This window comes from Schistocerca cancellata, chromosome 9 (assembly GCF_023864275.1).
Source record: "Schistocerca cancellata isolate TAMUIC-IGC-003103 chromosome 9, iqSchCanc2.1, whole genome shotgun sequence".
Taxonomy (NCBI): Eukaryota; Metazoa; Arthropoda; class Insecta; order Orthoptera; family Acrididae; genus Schistocerca; species Schistocerca cancellata.
The window spans coordinates 41,681,852-41,698,425 of record NC_064634.1 but is presented as its reverse complement, the minus strand read 5'-3'; the positions used below and the strand labels follow the sequence as shown (position 1 = coordinate 41,698,425).

At 39.9% G+C, this 16,574-nt stretch overlaps 1 protein-coding gene across 2 annotated transcripts in view; it reads right to left on the bottom strand.

Moving 5' to 3' along the window:
- Window positions 1–8,234: 8,234 nt before the first annotated feature.
- The window catches only part of LOC126100773 (uncharacterized), a 93,614-nt gene continuing 85,274 nt past the window's right edge, over window positions 8,235–16,574 (bottom strand). Inside the window, exons 1-2 of one of the 2 annotated variants that reach the window (XM_049911393.1) lie at window positions 13,311–13,377; window positions 8,235–9,321 (exon numbers count right to left, since the gene is read on the bottom strand). In XM_049911393.1, coding sequence (XP_049767350.1) covers window positions 8,453–9,321; window positions 13,311–13,332 — 891 coding nt within the window. In that variant the 5' untranslated portion in view covers window positions 13,333–13,377 and the 3' untranslated portion in view covers window positions 8,235–8,452. Of the gene's footprint in view, window positions 9,322–13,310; window positions 13,378–16,574 lie in introns of those variants that run through there. The other variant, XM_049911392.1, reaches the window with a different exon arrangement.

Here is a 16,574-nt window from a genome sequence, read left to right as displayed (position 1 = left end):
CTATAATCAAATTGATCAACTTAGAATTGTGGAACCTTAAATGTTGTTTCCAAGAACATCAGTACTAGGTCCGCTCCTGTTAACCAACATAAGTGGTCATCCAAAGACGTAAAATTATGTTTTCTTTTTCATAAGGGCACTAAGGAAAACTCCAAACTCAAATATATATAAGACAACAGCATGTAATCTGTCTATTTAAACAATAACCACAGTTCAAAATCTTTTAAAATATTAATTGGTCAGTTATAATATAATTTTTTTGTTGGCAACTACTCACCTTTAGTAATATCAGCCACAGTTTTCAATCTTTGCAGTTGGTATATGACACTAATCAAGAGAGAAGCAAGTTGGGGGATGGATGGCTACAGTTATTAACTCAGTGAAGCCTAACGGTTTTTGAGGCAATACAACAGCACAAGGCACAAATCATAAATTAAAGAGTTCCATTTGGCAGGTCCTAAAACTAATCTTCTGAATTAATACTTTTGCTAAGGTTAAGTGAAGCACAGATGCACCCTGAAGGAATTATCTGAATGGGGCGGAAATTGGTAATTGTGATGTACATGTGCAGGTAAACAAATGGTTACAGTTTCAGAAAAAATGGATGATTTATACAAAAAAAAAAACAGCACAAATTGAGCACGTCAATAATGCATTTATCTGCCTCTGGCTCCTATGCAGGCTTTTATTCTGCTTGGTATTGATTGATAGTTGTTAGATATCCAGAGGGGATATTGTGTCAAATTTTGCCCAACTGCCATGTTAGATTGCCAAAATCCTGAGCTGGTTGGAGAGCCCTACCCGTAATGCTCCAAACATTCTCAACTGGGGAGAAATGTGGTAACTTTGCTGGCCAAGGTAGGGTTTGGCAAGAATGAATACAAATGGCAGAAACTCCCGCCATGTTCGGGCCAGCACTGTCTTGCTGAAATGTAAGCAAGCCCAGGATGGCTTGTCGTAAAGGGCAACAAAACAGGAGGGAAAGGGGGGGGGGGGGGGGAGGATAGAATATTGTCACTGTGCTGCAGTGGTGCCGTGGACCAAATGGGTCCTGCTAGGAAAAGAAATGGCACCACCAGACCTTCACTCCTGGTATACGATATTGCAGTGCTTGTGTTATTGACGTATGGCAGTTTGTGTCTGGCCGTGAGTTGCGCATGGATAGCCAAATGGTAAGGCAACCACTCGCGATATATGGGAAATCTTGGTTTGAGTCCTGGTCCAGAACAAATTTTCATTGTTGTCTCTTCATTCTACAACTGATGGTTGTCCATAATCGTAATAGCGAATGCATTTGATGTCGGGCCATATGGCAGATGACAGTCAGATATGTATCCCACTGTTGTCTGGAGCGTCTCCAGATATATACCTTCGGCCTGGAATCTTATTCAATGGTGTAGAATGTCTTCAGTGCCAAGTCCTGCTTCAAACTGAGCCGCGATGACCAGAAAAGGGGTGTCTGAAGACGCCCTGGGCAATAGTGGGATGCCAACCTGACTGTTGCCTGCCATATGGCCCAGCATTCGGGAGTGATGGTTTGGGGAACTGTTTCTTTTCATAGCAGGGCCACTTCAGTTGACATCTGCAGCACCATTACAGCACAGTGATACATCAACAATATTCTATGCCCGGTTTGTTGCCCTTCATGGCAAGCCATCCTTGGCTTACATTTCAGCAAGATATTGCTCACCTGCACACAGCGAGAGTTTCTACTGCTTCTCTCCATGCTTGCAAAATCCCACCTTGGCTAACAAAGTATTTCTCCCCAGTTAGAACATTATGAGCAGGGCCCTCAAATCAGCTCAGGATTTTGACCATCTGACTCACCAGATGGACAGAATTCAACACCATATTTCTCAAGGTGGCATGCAACAACTTTTATCAATCAATGTGAAGCCAAGTAACTACTTGCATAAGGGTCAGAGGTTATTGACCTGCTGAATTTTTGAAGCTCATTCTCTCCAGTAAATCGTCAAATTTTTTGAAAGTATGATCATTTGTGTTTGATTTCCGTCCCATTCAGATAATTCCTTCGTGGTGCATCTTTATCCCCCGCTCCCTACCCCCTTTGGAGTGTAACTACGAGGGTGATTTGAAAAGTTCTCGGAATCACCACAAGAGGTCAGCACTAGTGCAACGAGTTGTTAGTGATATTCATTGGACTGTTGCCTGTAAACACACTTCGTAAAGAAAGGTATGTAAGCATAGGACATTCATGCCGATTTCCAGAATACACTGGGGGACCTCTGCTCCTTCATATTCAACTGTTGCGAAGTGGACAAATAAATTTAAATTTGGTCGGAAGAAATTCTGGCAATGCTCTGGCGAGAAAATTGTAATAGTGCCTGCCATTTAATGTCCTAGGTAGCAGATACGGCCCAGTTAAACAGTCCTCAACAACACTGACCCACACATTAACGAATAACAGCACTTGATGAGCGCTAGTAACTGTGGCATGTGGTTTATCCTCAATCCAAACATGCGAATTGTGCACATTGAAGACCCCGTCATGCCCAAACGTTTCATCAGTAAACAACACAGAGGATGGAAATGTAGGATGCATTTCACACTGTTCCAGGTACCACTGCGAAAACTGTGCTCTGGGTGGATAATCAACTGGTTCCAGGTTGTGGACGTGCTGTAAGTGAAGTGGGCGTAACAATTGCTGTCGAAGGACTGTTCTTACATTCGTCCCCATGTTATGTGCAATTGCACGAGTGCTGATTGAAGGATCCCGCTCCACATGCTACAAGACAGCTTCCTCAGATTGCAGCGTTCTTACCGTGCAATGGCGTCCCTGCCCAGGTAATCTGCTAAATGACCTGCTCTCATGCAGACATTGGTACACAGCAGCAAAGGTCGTATGATGTGGGATACGGCAATTAGAATAGTGTTGTTGATAAACCCACTGTGCTGCTCGTCCATTGTGGTGCGCTACGTAGTACGCACCAACCATATCGGCGTACTCGCTCCAGGTGTATCGCTCCATTAGTAAACAGAGACAATGCACTACTACACTGGTGGACAGCAGTTGCCTACAACTGAAGAGTGTAATACGGCGTCTAACAACTGAAGAGCATAATACGGCCTCCACCAGTTTAAATAATCCTCATAGGAAAAAATGACATTAGGGAAAAATATTTGTTTTGGTGTCCCCTACAACCTCCCAGAGTTTGTCAGTTTAAATACTTTTCACCCGGTACTACATATTACTCTTTATTGTTACAATCTTCTAAACTATAAGTCAAATAATGCATTTATTCAGGAAAAGCAATCTATTAGAACAGTGATAACAAATAACTGCATTTCTTGCACAAGCAGTTTTACGGATCATGGAATTCTTACCCTCACTTTCCCCTCTCTGTACTGTTGAAGAACTGCATCATAGTTCAAATATGGTCGACATGCTGCCAGCAGACTTAACGCAAGAAATTGTAAATCTCTGCAGATTCCAAAGAAAATTAAAATTTAATTTATTGACTACTCTTACAAGATTGCCTACATCAAGAACTGTTAACTACATGTGTGCCAATGCCCACTGTAAGCAGGCCTCTGCATAATTATCCTGTAGATAATTATTGCCTTTTGGTAATTATTGGAGTAGTCCTTTGAGTATTCACCCAGCAGTATTCGATAAATGGGAGAAGTGTAGTGTAACTGAGTGTGCGCCAAAGTAGTAGCTAAGATGGTCATGTTTGAGAGGTTAAGCATTTGCTCAGTTAGATAAGTATAGGGCAGATAATTGACAGCCTGCTCTCTGAAGGAACCATGCCAGCACTTGTGTGTGAATGCTTCACAGAAAATCTAATTCAGCCTGAATGGGGCATATAGAATATAAGTTAAGATTGTTAAGAGATGCAGTGCATCATTCTATCTGTTCCGCTTGATTGCAGCATTCTTTCTTATATTTTTCCTAAGATTATTTAAGCGGGATTAGTCTTCAAGAACTCTGACTTCAATTGCTGCTGTCAGTTTCAATAAAAAATCCAAGTATGTGACTGCATCATCATATTACAACTGTCGGCCTCTGTTGTACTGACTTAAACTTTGGTCACTGTTACAACACGATGGTGCAGCATACCTGAAAAAAATAGTTATTCTGGAACATCTTTATACATCTCTCAACATTTTTTGATTGCTGTGCTCATTATGCACACATTCACATGCTTGGTCCTCTTACACTGACTTGTGCCCATCTCCTCTACTGTTTCTCAAGTGAACTCAGTCTTGCATTACCACTAATACTCTTCCTTGATGTTTCTCCTGGTTAGGTTCATCTCAGAATCTTTGTTAGTTGTACATTTCTCTGTTAGAGCTATATTCCTGCTCTCCTTTATTTGTTTTGTTAATTAGCTCTTGAGACACACTGCCTACATACTGGATACTGATTACATACACTTTCCTGTTAGACAAAACTTGGTGCAGGCACATAATATGTTGTTGTTTTTGTTGTTGTTGTGGTCTTCAGTCCTGAGACTGGTTTGATGCAGCTCTCCATGCTACTCTATCCTGTGCAAGCATCTTCATCTCCCAAGACCTACTGCAACCTACATCCTTCTGAATCTGTTTAGTGTATTCACCTCTTGGTCTCCCTCTACGATTTTTACCCTCCACGCTGCCCTCCAATACTAAATTGGTGATCCCTTGATGCCTCAGAACATGTCCTACCAACCGGTCCCTTCTTCTTGTCAAGTTGTGCCACAAACTCCTCTTCTCCCCAATTCTGTTCAATACCTCCTCATTAGTTATGTGATCTACTCATCTAATCGTCAGCATTCTTCTGTAGCACATTTCGAAAGCTTTTATTCTCTTCTTGTCCAAACTAGTTATCATCCATGTTTTACTTCCATACATGGCTACACTCCATACAAATACTTTCAGAAACGACTTCCTGACACTTAAATCTATACTCGAGGTTAACAAATTTCTCTTCTTCAGAAATGCTTTCCTTGCCATTGCCAGTCTACATTTTATATCCTCTCTACTTCGACCATCATCAGTTATTTTACTCCCTAAATAGCAAAACTCCTTTACTACTTTAAGTATCTCATTTCCTAATCTAATCCCCTCAGCATCACCCGATTTAATTTGACTACATTCCATTATCCTCGTTTTGCTTTTGTTGATGTTCATCTTATATCCTCCTTTCAAGACACTGTCCATTCCGTTCAACTGCTCTTCCAAGTCCTTTGATCTGTCTGACAGAATTACAATGTCATCGGCGAACCTCAAAGTTTTTATTTCTTCTCCATGGATTTTAATACCTACTCCGAACATTTCTTTTGTTTCCTTTACTGCTTGCTCAATATAAGAATTGAATAACATTGGGGATAGGCTACAACCCTGTCTCACTCCCTTCCCAACCACTGCTTCCCTTTCATGTCCCTCAACTCTTATAACTGCCATCTGGTTTCTGTACTAATTGTAAATAGCCTTTCGCTCTCTGCATTTTACCCCTGCCACCTTTAGAAGTTGAAAGAGAGTATTTCAGTCAACATTGTCGAAGCTTTCTCTAAGTCTACAAATGCTAGAAACGTAGGTTTGCCTTTCCTTAATCTTTCTTCTAAGGTAAGTCGTAAGGTCAGTATTGCCTCACGTGTTCCAACATTTCTATGGAATCCAAACTGATCTTCCCCGAGGTCGGCCTCTACCAGCTTTTCCATTCGTCTGTAAAGAATTTGTGTTAGTATTTTGCAGCTGTGACTTATTAAACTTATAGTTCAGTAATTTTCACATCTGTCAACACCTGCTTCCTTTGGGATCGGAATTATTATATTCTTCTTGAAGTCTGAGGGTATTTCGCGTGTCTCATACATCTTGGTCACCAGATGGTAGAGTTTTGTCAGAACTGGCTCTCCCAAGGCCATCAGTAGTTCTAATGGAATGTTGTCTACTCTCGAGGCCTTGTTTCAACTTAGGTCTTTCAGTGCTCTGTCAAACTCTTCACGCAGTATCGTATCTCCCATTTCGCCTTCATCTACATTCTCTTCCATTTCCAGAATATTGTCCTCAAGTACATCGCCCTTGTATAGACCCTATATATACTCCTTCCACCTTTCTGCTTTCCCTTCTTTGCTTAGAATCGGGTTTCCATCTGAGCTCTTGATAGTCATACAAGTGGTTCTCTTTTCTCCAAAGGTCTCTTTAATTTTCCTGTAGGCAGTATCTATCTTACCCCTAGTGAGATAAGCCTCTACATCCTTACATTTGTCCTCTAGCCATCCCTCCTTAGCCATTTTGCACTTCCTGTCGATCTCATTTTTGAGACGTTTGTATTCCTTTTTGCCTGCTTCGTTTACTGTATTTTTATATTTTCTCCTTCATCAATTAAATTCAATATTTCTTCTGTTACCCAAGGATTTCTACTAGCCCTCGTCTTTTTACCTATTTGATCCTCTGCTGCCTTCACTACTTCATCCCTCAGAGCTACCCATTCTTCTTCTAGTGTATTTCTTTCCCCCATTTGTGACATTTGTTCCCTTATGCTCTCCCTGAAACTCTGTACAACCTCTGGTTTAGTCAGTTTATCCAGGCCCCACCTCTTTAAATTCCTACCTTTTTGCAGTTTCTTCAGTTTTAATCTACAGTTCATAACCAATAGATTGTGGGCAGAGTCCACATCTGCCCCTGGAAATGTCTTACAATTTAAAACCGGGTTCCTAAATCTGTCTTACCATTATACAATCTATCCAATACCTTCTAGTATCTCCAGGATTCTTCCATGTGTACAGCCTTCTTTTATGATTCTTGAACTAAGTGTTAGCTATGATTAAGTTATGCTCTGTGCAAAATTCTACCAGACGGCTTCCTCTTTCATTTCTTTCCCCAAACCAAATTCACCTACTGTGTTTCCTTCTCTCCCTTTCCCTACTCTCGAATTCCAGTCACCCACGACTATTAAATTTTCGTCTCCCTTCGCTACCTGAATAATTTCTTTTATCTCATCATACATTTCATCAATTTCTTCATCATCTGCAGAGATAGTTGGCATATAAACTTGTACTACTGTAGTAGGTGTGGCCTTCATGTCTATCTTGGCCACAATAATGCGTTCACTATGCAGTTTGTAGTAGCTTACCCGCACTCCTATTTTTTTATTCATTATCAAACCTGCTCCTGCATTACCCCTATTTGATTTTGTATTTATAACCCTGTATTCACCTGACCAAAAGTATTGTTCCTCCTGCCACCGAACTTCACTCATTCCCACTATATCTAACTTTAACCTATCCTTTTCCCTTTTTAAGTTTTCTAACCTACCTGCCCGATTAAAGGATCTGACATTCCACACTCCGATCCATAGAATACCAGTTTTCTTTCTCCTGATAATGACGTCCTCCTGAGTAGTCCCCGCCCGTAGATCTGAATGGGGGACTATTTTACCTCCGGAATATTTTACCCAGGAGAACGCCATTATAATTTTTACCATACAGTAAAGCTGCATGCCCTTGGGAAAAATTACGGCTGTAGTTCATAATGTGAGCCTCCCAAATAATATTAAGGATGTTGTTGAGCATATCAACGACTGATCACCCTCACTCTGTATGATACTGTGGCAGGGCTTTGAACTTAATGTAGGACACTGATGCACAGTCTGACAGTCATGTACTTTACCACCACTCCCTTTCTTGCCTCCCTGTTGTCAATGGTGAAACTTTATTGCTCATTCAAGTTTCATACTACCTGATGGTCATGTGTGCATGAGGTGTGCTGGCTTTTGTGTGAATGAATGATATGCCTTTCTCTTTTTCCGATGAAAGCTTGTGTGTAACTCTCTTTTAATTAGGCCTGCCTGCAACTTAGCATGTCATCTTTACTGTAAGCAGTGACCTTATTGTTTCCTGCATTGTTGATATCTGTAGATGATTATCGCAATCCTACTGTGCATTAGTAACTTTGTCTGTGAATTAAGTTCCTGTGTCATAGTTACATTGATAGAAACACTGTGAGCAACAATAGTTCAGTCCGAAATAAGTCCGCATTGTAAGTACATACAACAGCACCTGAAAGAGACAACTGAGGCGATATATTGTGCAAAAATGCGAATACAAACTTAACTGAACACACAGTACACCATTAAAAAATTAAACACATCCGTAATAACATGAAATATTTCTGTTGATGAGTACATCATTATGCAATATCTCTCTCCCATTCTACAATAAAAAGAAATTTATGCAGAGATAATTTCTTCTGATAAGTGTTTATTAATTTCAGAAACATATGTGCTCAACTCATTAAGTAAAAATTTTCTTTACAGCAAGTCTTCAGCTGTTCATTTGTATTTTCCATTTCTTTCTTTGTAAAAAATCCCTAACCTTCTTAAATTCAGTTTATAGAATAACAGATTTTATTTTGCAGTTTTTCAATTTAAGTGAAATATCTAGCAAAAAGGTGATAGTGCTTTTTAGTAGAATCCTAAAGTTAGCCACAATTTTCCTGCTAATTTTGTTTACGGACTGTCTTCTTCACCGCCCCAACTGACATGCCTTGTTGCTTCTGGTTCATCATTGACTTTTGTTTTGTCTTCTTCTGTTTCAGATGCTCTTGTTTCACTTACTGTCATTTCAATTATCCCTGTCCCACTTATTCTCATTTCACTTATTGCTATTTCACTTCTTGCTCTTTCAGTTATCCCTGTTTCACTACTTCTTATGTCATTTACTTCTATTTCACTTAATGATTTACATGTACAAACCATTGGTGTAACACGCATTTTTGGTGGTGGCTGCTTCTTTTCTCTGCATTTGCATTTTGTCGGTATTGGCAGCCGTCGAAGCATTTCACGTAAAAGTGCATGTGGAGGATACTTTGCAGCACTCTGCATGACAGATTCCATCAATGCACTTAAAGCAGCATCTGGAGCATATGTCGGAATTTTACGTATCAGTTCAAGAATCATTCCCTCTGGAACACTGTCAGAGAGCCAAAGTGTCTTTAGGAGGGAATAAATAATTGATTCTGGAATAGTGTCAATGAGTGGCAGAGACTCGAACAGTGTCCTCAGGACTTCTTCCACTGGAGTCTCTGGTAATGGAAGGGAATTGATGAGATCATACAGAACTGCAACTGCTGGATGACTTTCTGGTGGTAATTCTTCAACTTTTTCCACAGCTAGTGCAGCAGTAATTATTTTTGGATACATCTCTGTCACAGCTTCAACTGCTCTCCTGCATACAGGGTCTTCATTATGTTCACAGTTATATTTTAAAAACGTCTGTCGACATTTGAAGATTATCACTTCATTAACTGTGATTTCAAGCTGGTCCCAGATATCATAAGGATCAAGCCTCACATTGTATCCTAATTCTTCCAGTTTTGCTATATAAGAAAAATGAGCAGTTATTAATAGGTGTTCTAGGATTATAAAAAAATTTGAAATGTTCTACCTAGAAATTTATTATAAATTTGCTCAAGACATTGATTCTCTGTGAGATTCCTTATCTAATCAACTATAACATTACTAACAAAGAGATAGAGGGGCTGGCCAGTACTTACCTCAGCTCAGTACAGCCGATAGATACACATAAAACAGAACCGAAAATTTACATTCCTAGCTTTCGGAACAAATGTTCCTTCATCAGGGAGGAGAGAGGGGAAAGAAAGGGAAGAAGGGAAAGGAGATTCAGTTACTCACAACCCAGGCCATGAAGCAACAGGGAAAGGAAAATAGGGAGAGTGGCAAGGATGGAGGCATGGTTGTCAGAGGGAAACCTTTGATATTCTACTGTAAGTACTGTGCCAGCTTCAAACCAAAGAGGATGCATACAGAAGTAAAGAGGTATATAGTATAAAGATAAACACAACTATGTAGGATGAAAAGATGCGTGAATGGCTAAAGAGGAAAGGGAAAGAGGAGAAGACTGAAGAGTAAATGGGAGTGAGGTTGTTTAACGTAGGTTCAGTCCAGGGAGATGGCGAGATGAAAGGATGTGTTGGAGTGCAAGTTCCCATCTCCGCAGTTCAGAGGGACTGGTGTTGGGTGGGAGAAGCCAATATACCTTCACTTTGATAGCTGGCATCCATTCCACATCAAACGCTAACAGTACCTTCACTTTGATAGCTGCCATCCATTCCACATCAAACGCTACAGTACCTTCACTTTGATAGCTGCCATCCATTCCACATCAAACGCTATTGAAGCTCACATCCACACCTCTGTCCATATCAAACCCACAAACAAACAACAGTACCTTCACTTTGATAGCTGCCATCCATTCCACATCAAACGCTACTACACCGTATGTGCCATTTGGCTTCTCCCACCCAACACCAGTCCCTCTGAACTGCGGAGATGGGAACTTTCACTCCAACACATCCTTTCATCCCGCCATCCCCCTGGACTGAACCTACGTTAAACAACCTCACTCCCATTTACTCTTCAGTCTTCTCCTCTTTCCCTTTCCTCTTTAGCCATTCACGCATCTTTTCATCCTATATAGTAGTGTTTATCTTTATACTGTATACCTCTTTACTTCTGTATGCATCCTCTTTGGTTTGAAGCTGGCACAGTACTTACAGTAGAATATCTTTGGCTTCCCTCTGACAACCATGCCTCCATCCTTGCTACCCTCCCTATTTTCCTTTCCCTGTTGCTTCATGGCCTGGGTTGTGAGTAACTGAATCTCCTTTCCCTTCTTCCCTTTCTTTCCCCTCTCTCCTCCCTGATGAAGGAACATTTGTTCCGAAAGCTAGGAATGTAAATTTTCGGTTCTGTTTTATGTGTATCTATCGGCTGTACTGAGCTGAGGTAAGTACTGGCCAGCCCCTCTATCTCTTTGTTAGTATTTGTTTCACATCTTTATATGAGATTTTCCATTAATCATTTAGATCAACTATAACATATCTGACACATCTTCATTGTTGGTATTTGTTGATACAGAAAATATGGGACCATTAAAGTATGGGGATCACAAATACACTCCAATTCAAAACAATATTGATAATGACATGACAATCAGAAGCACCTTCTATGTATACATCTATATGCTGCAAACAACCATGAGGTGCATCACATTGTACCAGTTATTAGGGTTTCTTCTTGTTCCATTCATTTATGGACCATGGGATGAATAATTGTCTGAATGCCTTTGTGTGTGCAGTAATTATTCTAATCTTAATCCTCACAATCCCTATGTGAGCAATACATAGGGCATTGTAGTACATTCCTAGAAAGCTGGTTCTTGAAACCTTTTTAACAGGCATTCCAGATAATTTACGTATATCTTCAAGGGTCTTCCAGTTCAGTCAGGCAGTATATCTGTGATACTATCCTATAGATTAAACAGACCTGTGACCATGTGTGCTGCCCTTCTCTGTATACGTTCAATATCCCCTGTCAGTCCTATTTGGTACGTGTCCCACACACTTGAGCAGTATTCTAAAACCAGTCACACAAGTGATTTGTAAGGAATCTCCTTTGCAGACTGATTGCACTTCCCTCTTATTCTACCAATAAATTGAAATCCACCGCCAGCTTTACCGAAGACTGAACCTAAGTGATGATTCCATTTCATATCCCTACAAAGTGATACACCCAGGAATTTGTATGAGTTGGCTGATTCCAACAGTGCCCCATTAATATTATAGTCTTAGGATACTATTTTCTTTGTGCACTTAGCAAATTTTACATTTTGGAACATTTAAAGCAAGTTGCCAATATTTGCACCACTCTGAAATCTTATCAAGATCTGACTGAATACTTATGCAGCTTCTTTCAGATAGTGCTTCATTGCAGATAACTGCATCATCTGCAAAAAGCTTGATGTTACTATTAATATTGTCTGTGAGATCATTGTTATACAACATGAGTGGCAAGGGTTCCAACACACTTCCCTGAGGCACATCCGAAGTTACTTCTACATCAGACAATGACACCCCATCCTAGGTAACATGCTGCATTCCACCTACCAAAAAGGCCTCAATCCAGTCACAAATTCCACTTGATACTGCATATTGCTGTATTTTTGACAATAAGCATAGGTGTGGTACTGAGTCAAATGCTTTTGGGAAATCAAGAAATACTACATCTATCTGATCACCTTGATCCAAAGCTTTCAGTATGTTATTCGAAAAAAGTGTGAGTTGGGTTTCTCATGCTCTGATGTTTTCACAGTCAGTGCTGATTGGCCTTGAGGAGTTCATTCTGTTCAAGATACCTCATTATGTTTGAGCTCAGAATATGTTCTAAGATTCTATGACAAATCAGTGTCAAGGATACTGGACTGCAGTTTTGTGGGTCACTTCTACTACCCTTCTTGTAGACAGCTGTGACCTGTGCTTTTTTTGCAAAAACTGGACGTAATTATTTGTCTGAAGGATCTACAATGGACTGTAGGCTTAACTCAGTTCAGTCTGGGATCTGATAGGGATTCCACTGGACCATGGAACTTTATTAAATTTTAATGATTTCAGCTGTTTCTCAACACTGTTGACAGTAATTTCACTCATCTTTTCAGTAGTATGAGAATTAAATTGGGGAAATTCTCCTGCAGTTTCCTTTGTAAAGGAACATTTGAAAACACTTTTGATGGTGCTTATCAACAGTCCTTTTAGTCATATTCTAAACATTGTATTCGTAGTGCAATAAACAATAAGTCATGCTCTCTCTCACCTGCTACAGCTTGCATAAGTAGTTCCCCTTGGTGTACCCAGTAATAATTAGTAAAATTAATTACAAGTACAAAAACTTTGTTTCCAAGAACATTATCTGTTCAGTTTTAATAGCCAAATGTGAAAGTTCCAGTCCACAAATAGAAATTAATTATTTTCTGTACACTTTCTGCAGTATATAAACCGTAACTGTCATGAACCATAGACCTTGGTGAGGTGAGGTGAGGTAGCTTGCATGCCTTAACAATACAGATAATCACAATGAAGGTGCAACCACAATGGAGAGACGAAAATAACCTATGGTTCCTGAAAAGGACAAGCAGCCGTTTTCAGTATTTGTAGAGGTAATCATATGGATGATTGACTATTTTGGTCTTGTAACATTAGCCAGTATGGTCGTCCAATGCTGGTACTGTGAATGACTGAAAGCAATGGGAAACTACGGCTCTTATGTTTCCAAGGGCATGCAGATACTGTATAGTTAAATGATTATGGCATCCTCCTGGGTAAGATACTGTGGAGATAAAATAACTCCCTTCGGATCTCTGGGCGAGGAGTATTGAGGAGGCTGTTGTTATCAGGAAAAACAAAACTGGCATTCTACTAGTTGGAGTGTGGAATGTTAAATCACTTAATATAATTTTCTTGATTTGGACTCATGAATAGGGCAACCTTTGCTCTTTCCTCCAGAACCTCACCTACTCCAAAAATCCACTTCATTTGCTCTTCTCAACTCAATGAGCCAGCTCCTAGATTTCAATCTCCACAAATACATCTGTACCTACACTTTGATAGTTGTCACCAAGCCCATCTCAATAAGTGTCTTCTGTACAGCCTTGCTACCCTTGGATGCTGCACCTGCAGTGGAAAAAAAGTAGTTGTCGAAATATACTGGTAACCTTACAAGAGTCTTTGACAGCAATATCTTATTCATCTTATATCCATGTGTGTACTTTTGCTAGAAAAAGAGCAAGAGCTTGAAAGCTAGTGTGAATACTGTTTTCTGTTACATGCTTCTAGGTGCTCCCATCAGTCCACTACAGGTAAATAGTTGCTCTTCTATCATTTTTATACAGATCACTTGATTGTGTAGATATACTACATAATTTAAAAAAAGGAAGGTAGATATAGTGTGAATTAGTGAAGTGAAGTGAAGTGGCAGGAACAGCAAGACTTCAGGTCAAGTATACAAGGAAAAAGATAGATTGTTACTTACCATAAATCTGACACATTAAGATACAAAGATGGGCACAATTAAGACACTTACAGTTTAGTTTTGGCCACAGCCTGTGTCATGAAAAGGCTGGGGCTGAAAGCTAGTGTGGAGGTGCCTTTTAATTGTGCCTGTCTGCAGCTTAATGTGTCATCTTTACAGTTTCTATTAACAAAATAGTGAAAACATTATTGTACCAAGACAGACGTGAAGTCAACATCCTCCACAACAGTAAAATTTCATATACCAACTAGCTCCGCAGATGATGAAGAGACTGAAAGAAAGCATGCTGAGATAAAAAAAAAAAAAAAAGAAAAAGAAAAAAAAATTGAAATAGTTAAGGGTGATGAAACTTTAATTATGGTGGAGGACCGGAATTTAACAGTACAAAACGGAAGGAACCTGGACTAGCTGAAAGAAGTGAGAGGAAGCCACCTGGTAGAATTTTACACAGAGGGCAAATTAATCACTGCTAATACTTGGTTTAAAAATAATGAAAGAAGGCTAGTAGAGGATGTCCATTAATTATGTGAGAGATTTTCTTTAAAATTCCCCCCTCCCCCCCCCCCCCCCCCCCTGCCCCTCACTTGCCTCATGTGATAGTTACCCGAGTCATGTAAAAGTAAATAAAAAGAGAATTTTTTCTTTGTTTTAAACTTGATTTAAACACTTTATTAAAACCATGTTTTATTTAGAAAGTATGTTAAACAGTGTTTTTAACTATTGAAGGCACTATTTGAAACATGCTGACCCTGGACAGACACAAATGGACCATAAGGCTCCACAAAAATCATATGAACTGTTTTGATGGATCCCTAAAAAATTGATCTTCTACTGGTATATTATATACATGAAATGTCACAGAACCCTTACTTAATTTGCTGATGAAACACAACATTCATTGTACCTTTCTTTTAGCCCTACGATTATGTACGATATTGCAGTGCCTGTGTTATTCCAAATTACAATGCAATGTTCCTTCATACAGGCACTGCAGTAACTACAGCCTCAGGAAATACCTGAAATGAATTTGCAATTGCGGATATGGACAACCATCAGCTGCATAGTGGAATGACAACAATTCAGCTGCATAGTGGAATGACAACAATGAAATTTGTGAATGGTGGGCTCCATGTGGTTCCCAAGTCGTGCAGCGACTGTAAACCATAAAATTACCAAATATGCAGCAACTGGTAGCTGTATATTTGGTAATTTTAATGAAATTTGTGCCGGACTGGGACTCAAACCTGGATTTCCCGCTTTTCACAAGCAGTCACCTTACCATTTGGCTGTCTCAGCACGATTCAGACCGAAACGTCCATATGTCATCAACCATGTGTGTACAATCCGTACTCATACATCCATTATGTATATTCCCATACAGGTGAGACATTTTACTTGAAATTCGCTTGCCTGGTGCCAGCGGATAAATGCGATATTGCAGTGCCTGTGTTATTCTGAATTACTATGCAATGTTCCATTCAATATGCATGCATAGTTGATAACGTATGAAAGTTTGGGTACTGCTGTGAGTCATGCTCGGATAGCCAAATGCTAAGGCGACTGCTTGCGATAAGCGGAAAAGCCAGGTTTGAGTCCCAGTCAAGCACCAATTTTCATTCTCATCATTCCATTATATAGCTGATGGTTGTCTATAATCACAACTATGAGTACATTTCATGTAAAATTATGTAGCTTTCAATTTTTTTTATTTATATGATGAATAAGAGAATTCTTGTTGGTGAACTTCAGCTTAGCTTCCTTCCATAAACAATTAGCTTCTTGAAACTTCCTCGTAGTTTAAAACTGTGTGCCGGAGTGAGACTCTAACTTGGGACCTTTGCCTGGAAACATCCCCCAATCTGCAGCTAAGCCATGTCTGCACAATTCCTTTCTTCCATGAGTGGTAGTCAAGTTTCGCAGGAGAGCTTCTGCAAAGTTTGGAAGGTAGGAGATGAGGTACTAATAGGAGTAAAGCAGTGAGGGTGGGTTGTGAGTTGTGCTTGGATAGCCCTGTTAGTAGAGCACTTGCTCTAAGCAAAGGTCCTGACTTTGAGTCTTGGTCCAGCACACAATTTTAATCTGCCAGGAAGTTTCATATCAGCGTACACTCTGCTGCAGAGTAAAAATTCATTCTGATTAACTTCTTGCTTGCAAATGTGTTTCAACTTGTTGGCATGACACTTAACTTACCCAATGTAAAAGTCTGATACAAATCGATGTTGAACACAATAACATCGGCTTTATACATATTGGCTGACAGACAGCGATTTCAACCAGTACAGCAAACAGTCACAGAGTGAAATCTGACAATTGTGCACCACTTGTTTCAAACCGGGGAATCCCAGCATTCACATGTGTGAAGCATTTAGTTCAGTTCAGGGAGGTCATACAGATTGGTGGACACATTAACATTGTCTTTTATAGTAATATATATTTTCTGACTTAAAAAGCTGACGCGAGATTTTCGTTAACCCCCCTCCCCCCCTTCCTATTTAAATGTGGTTTAGTGAAATATTGCCCCCCCCCCCCCCCCCCCATCCCCTTGCCCCGTTTTGAGCACTCATAACTAATGGATTCCCCCTTATATACCTGGAAGAGACCTGGAGACACAGGAAGGTTTCAAATAGATGACATAATTGCAAGACTGAGAGCCAAAACCAGACTGTGAACTGCAAACCACGGGTTTATGAACTTCAGATTAAAAGTTTAGAACTGTAGGAAATTAAGGAAATGAAATCTGGGTAAG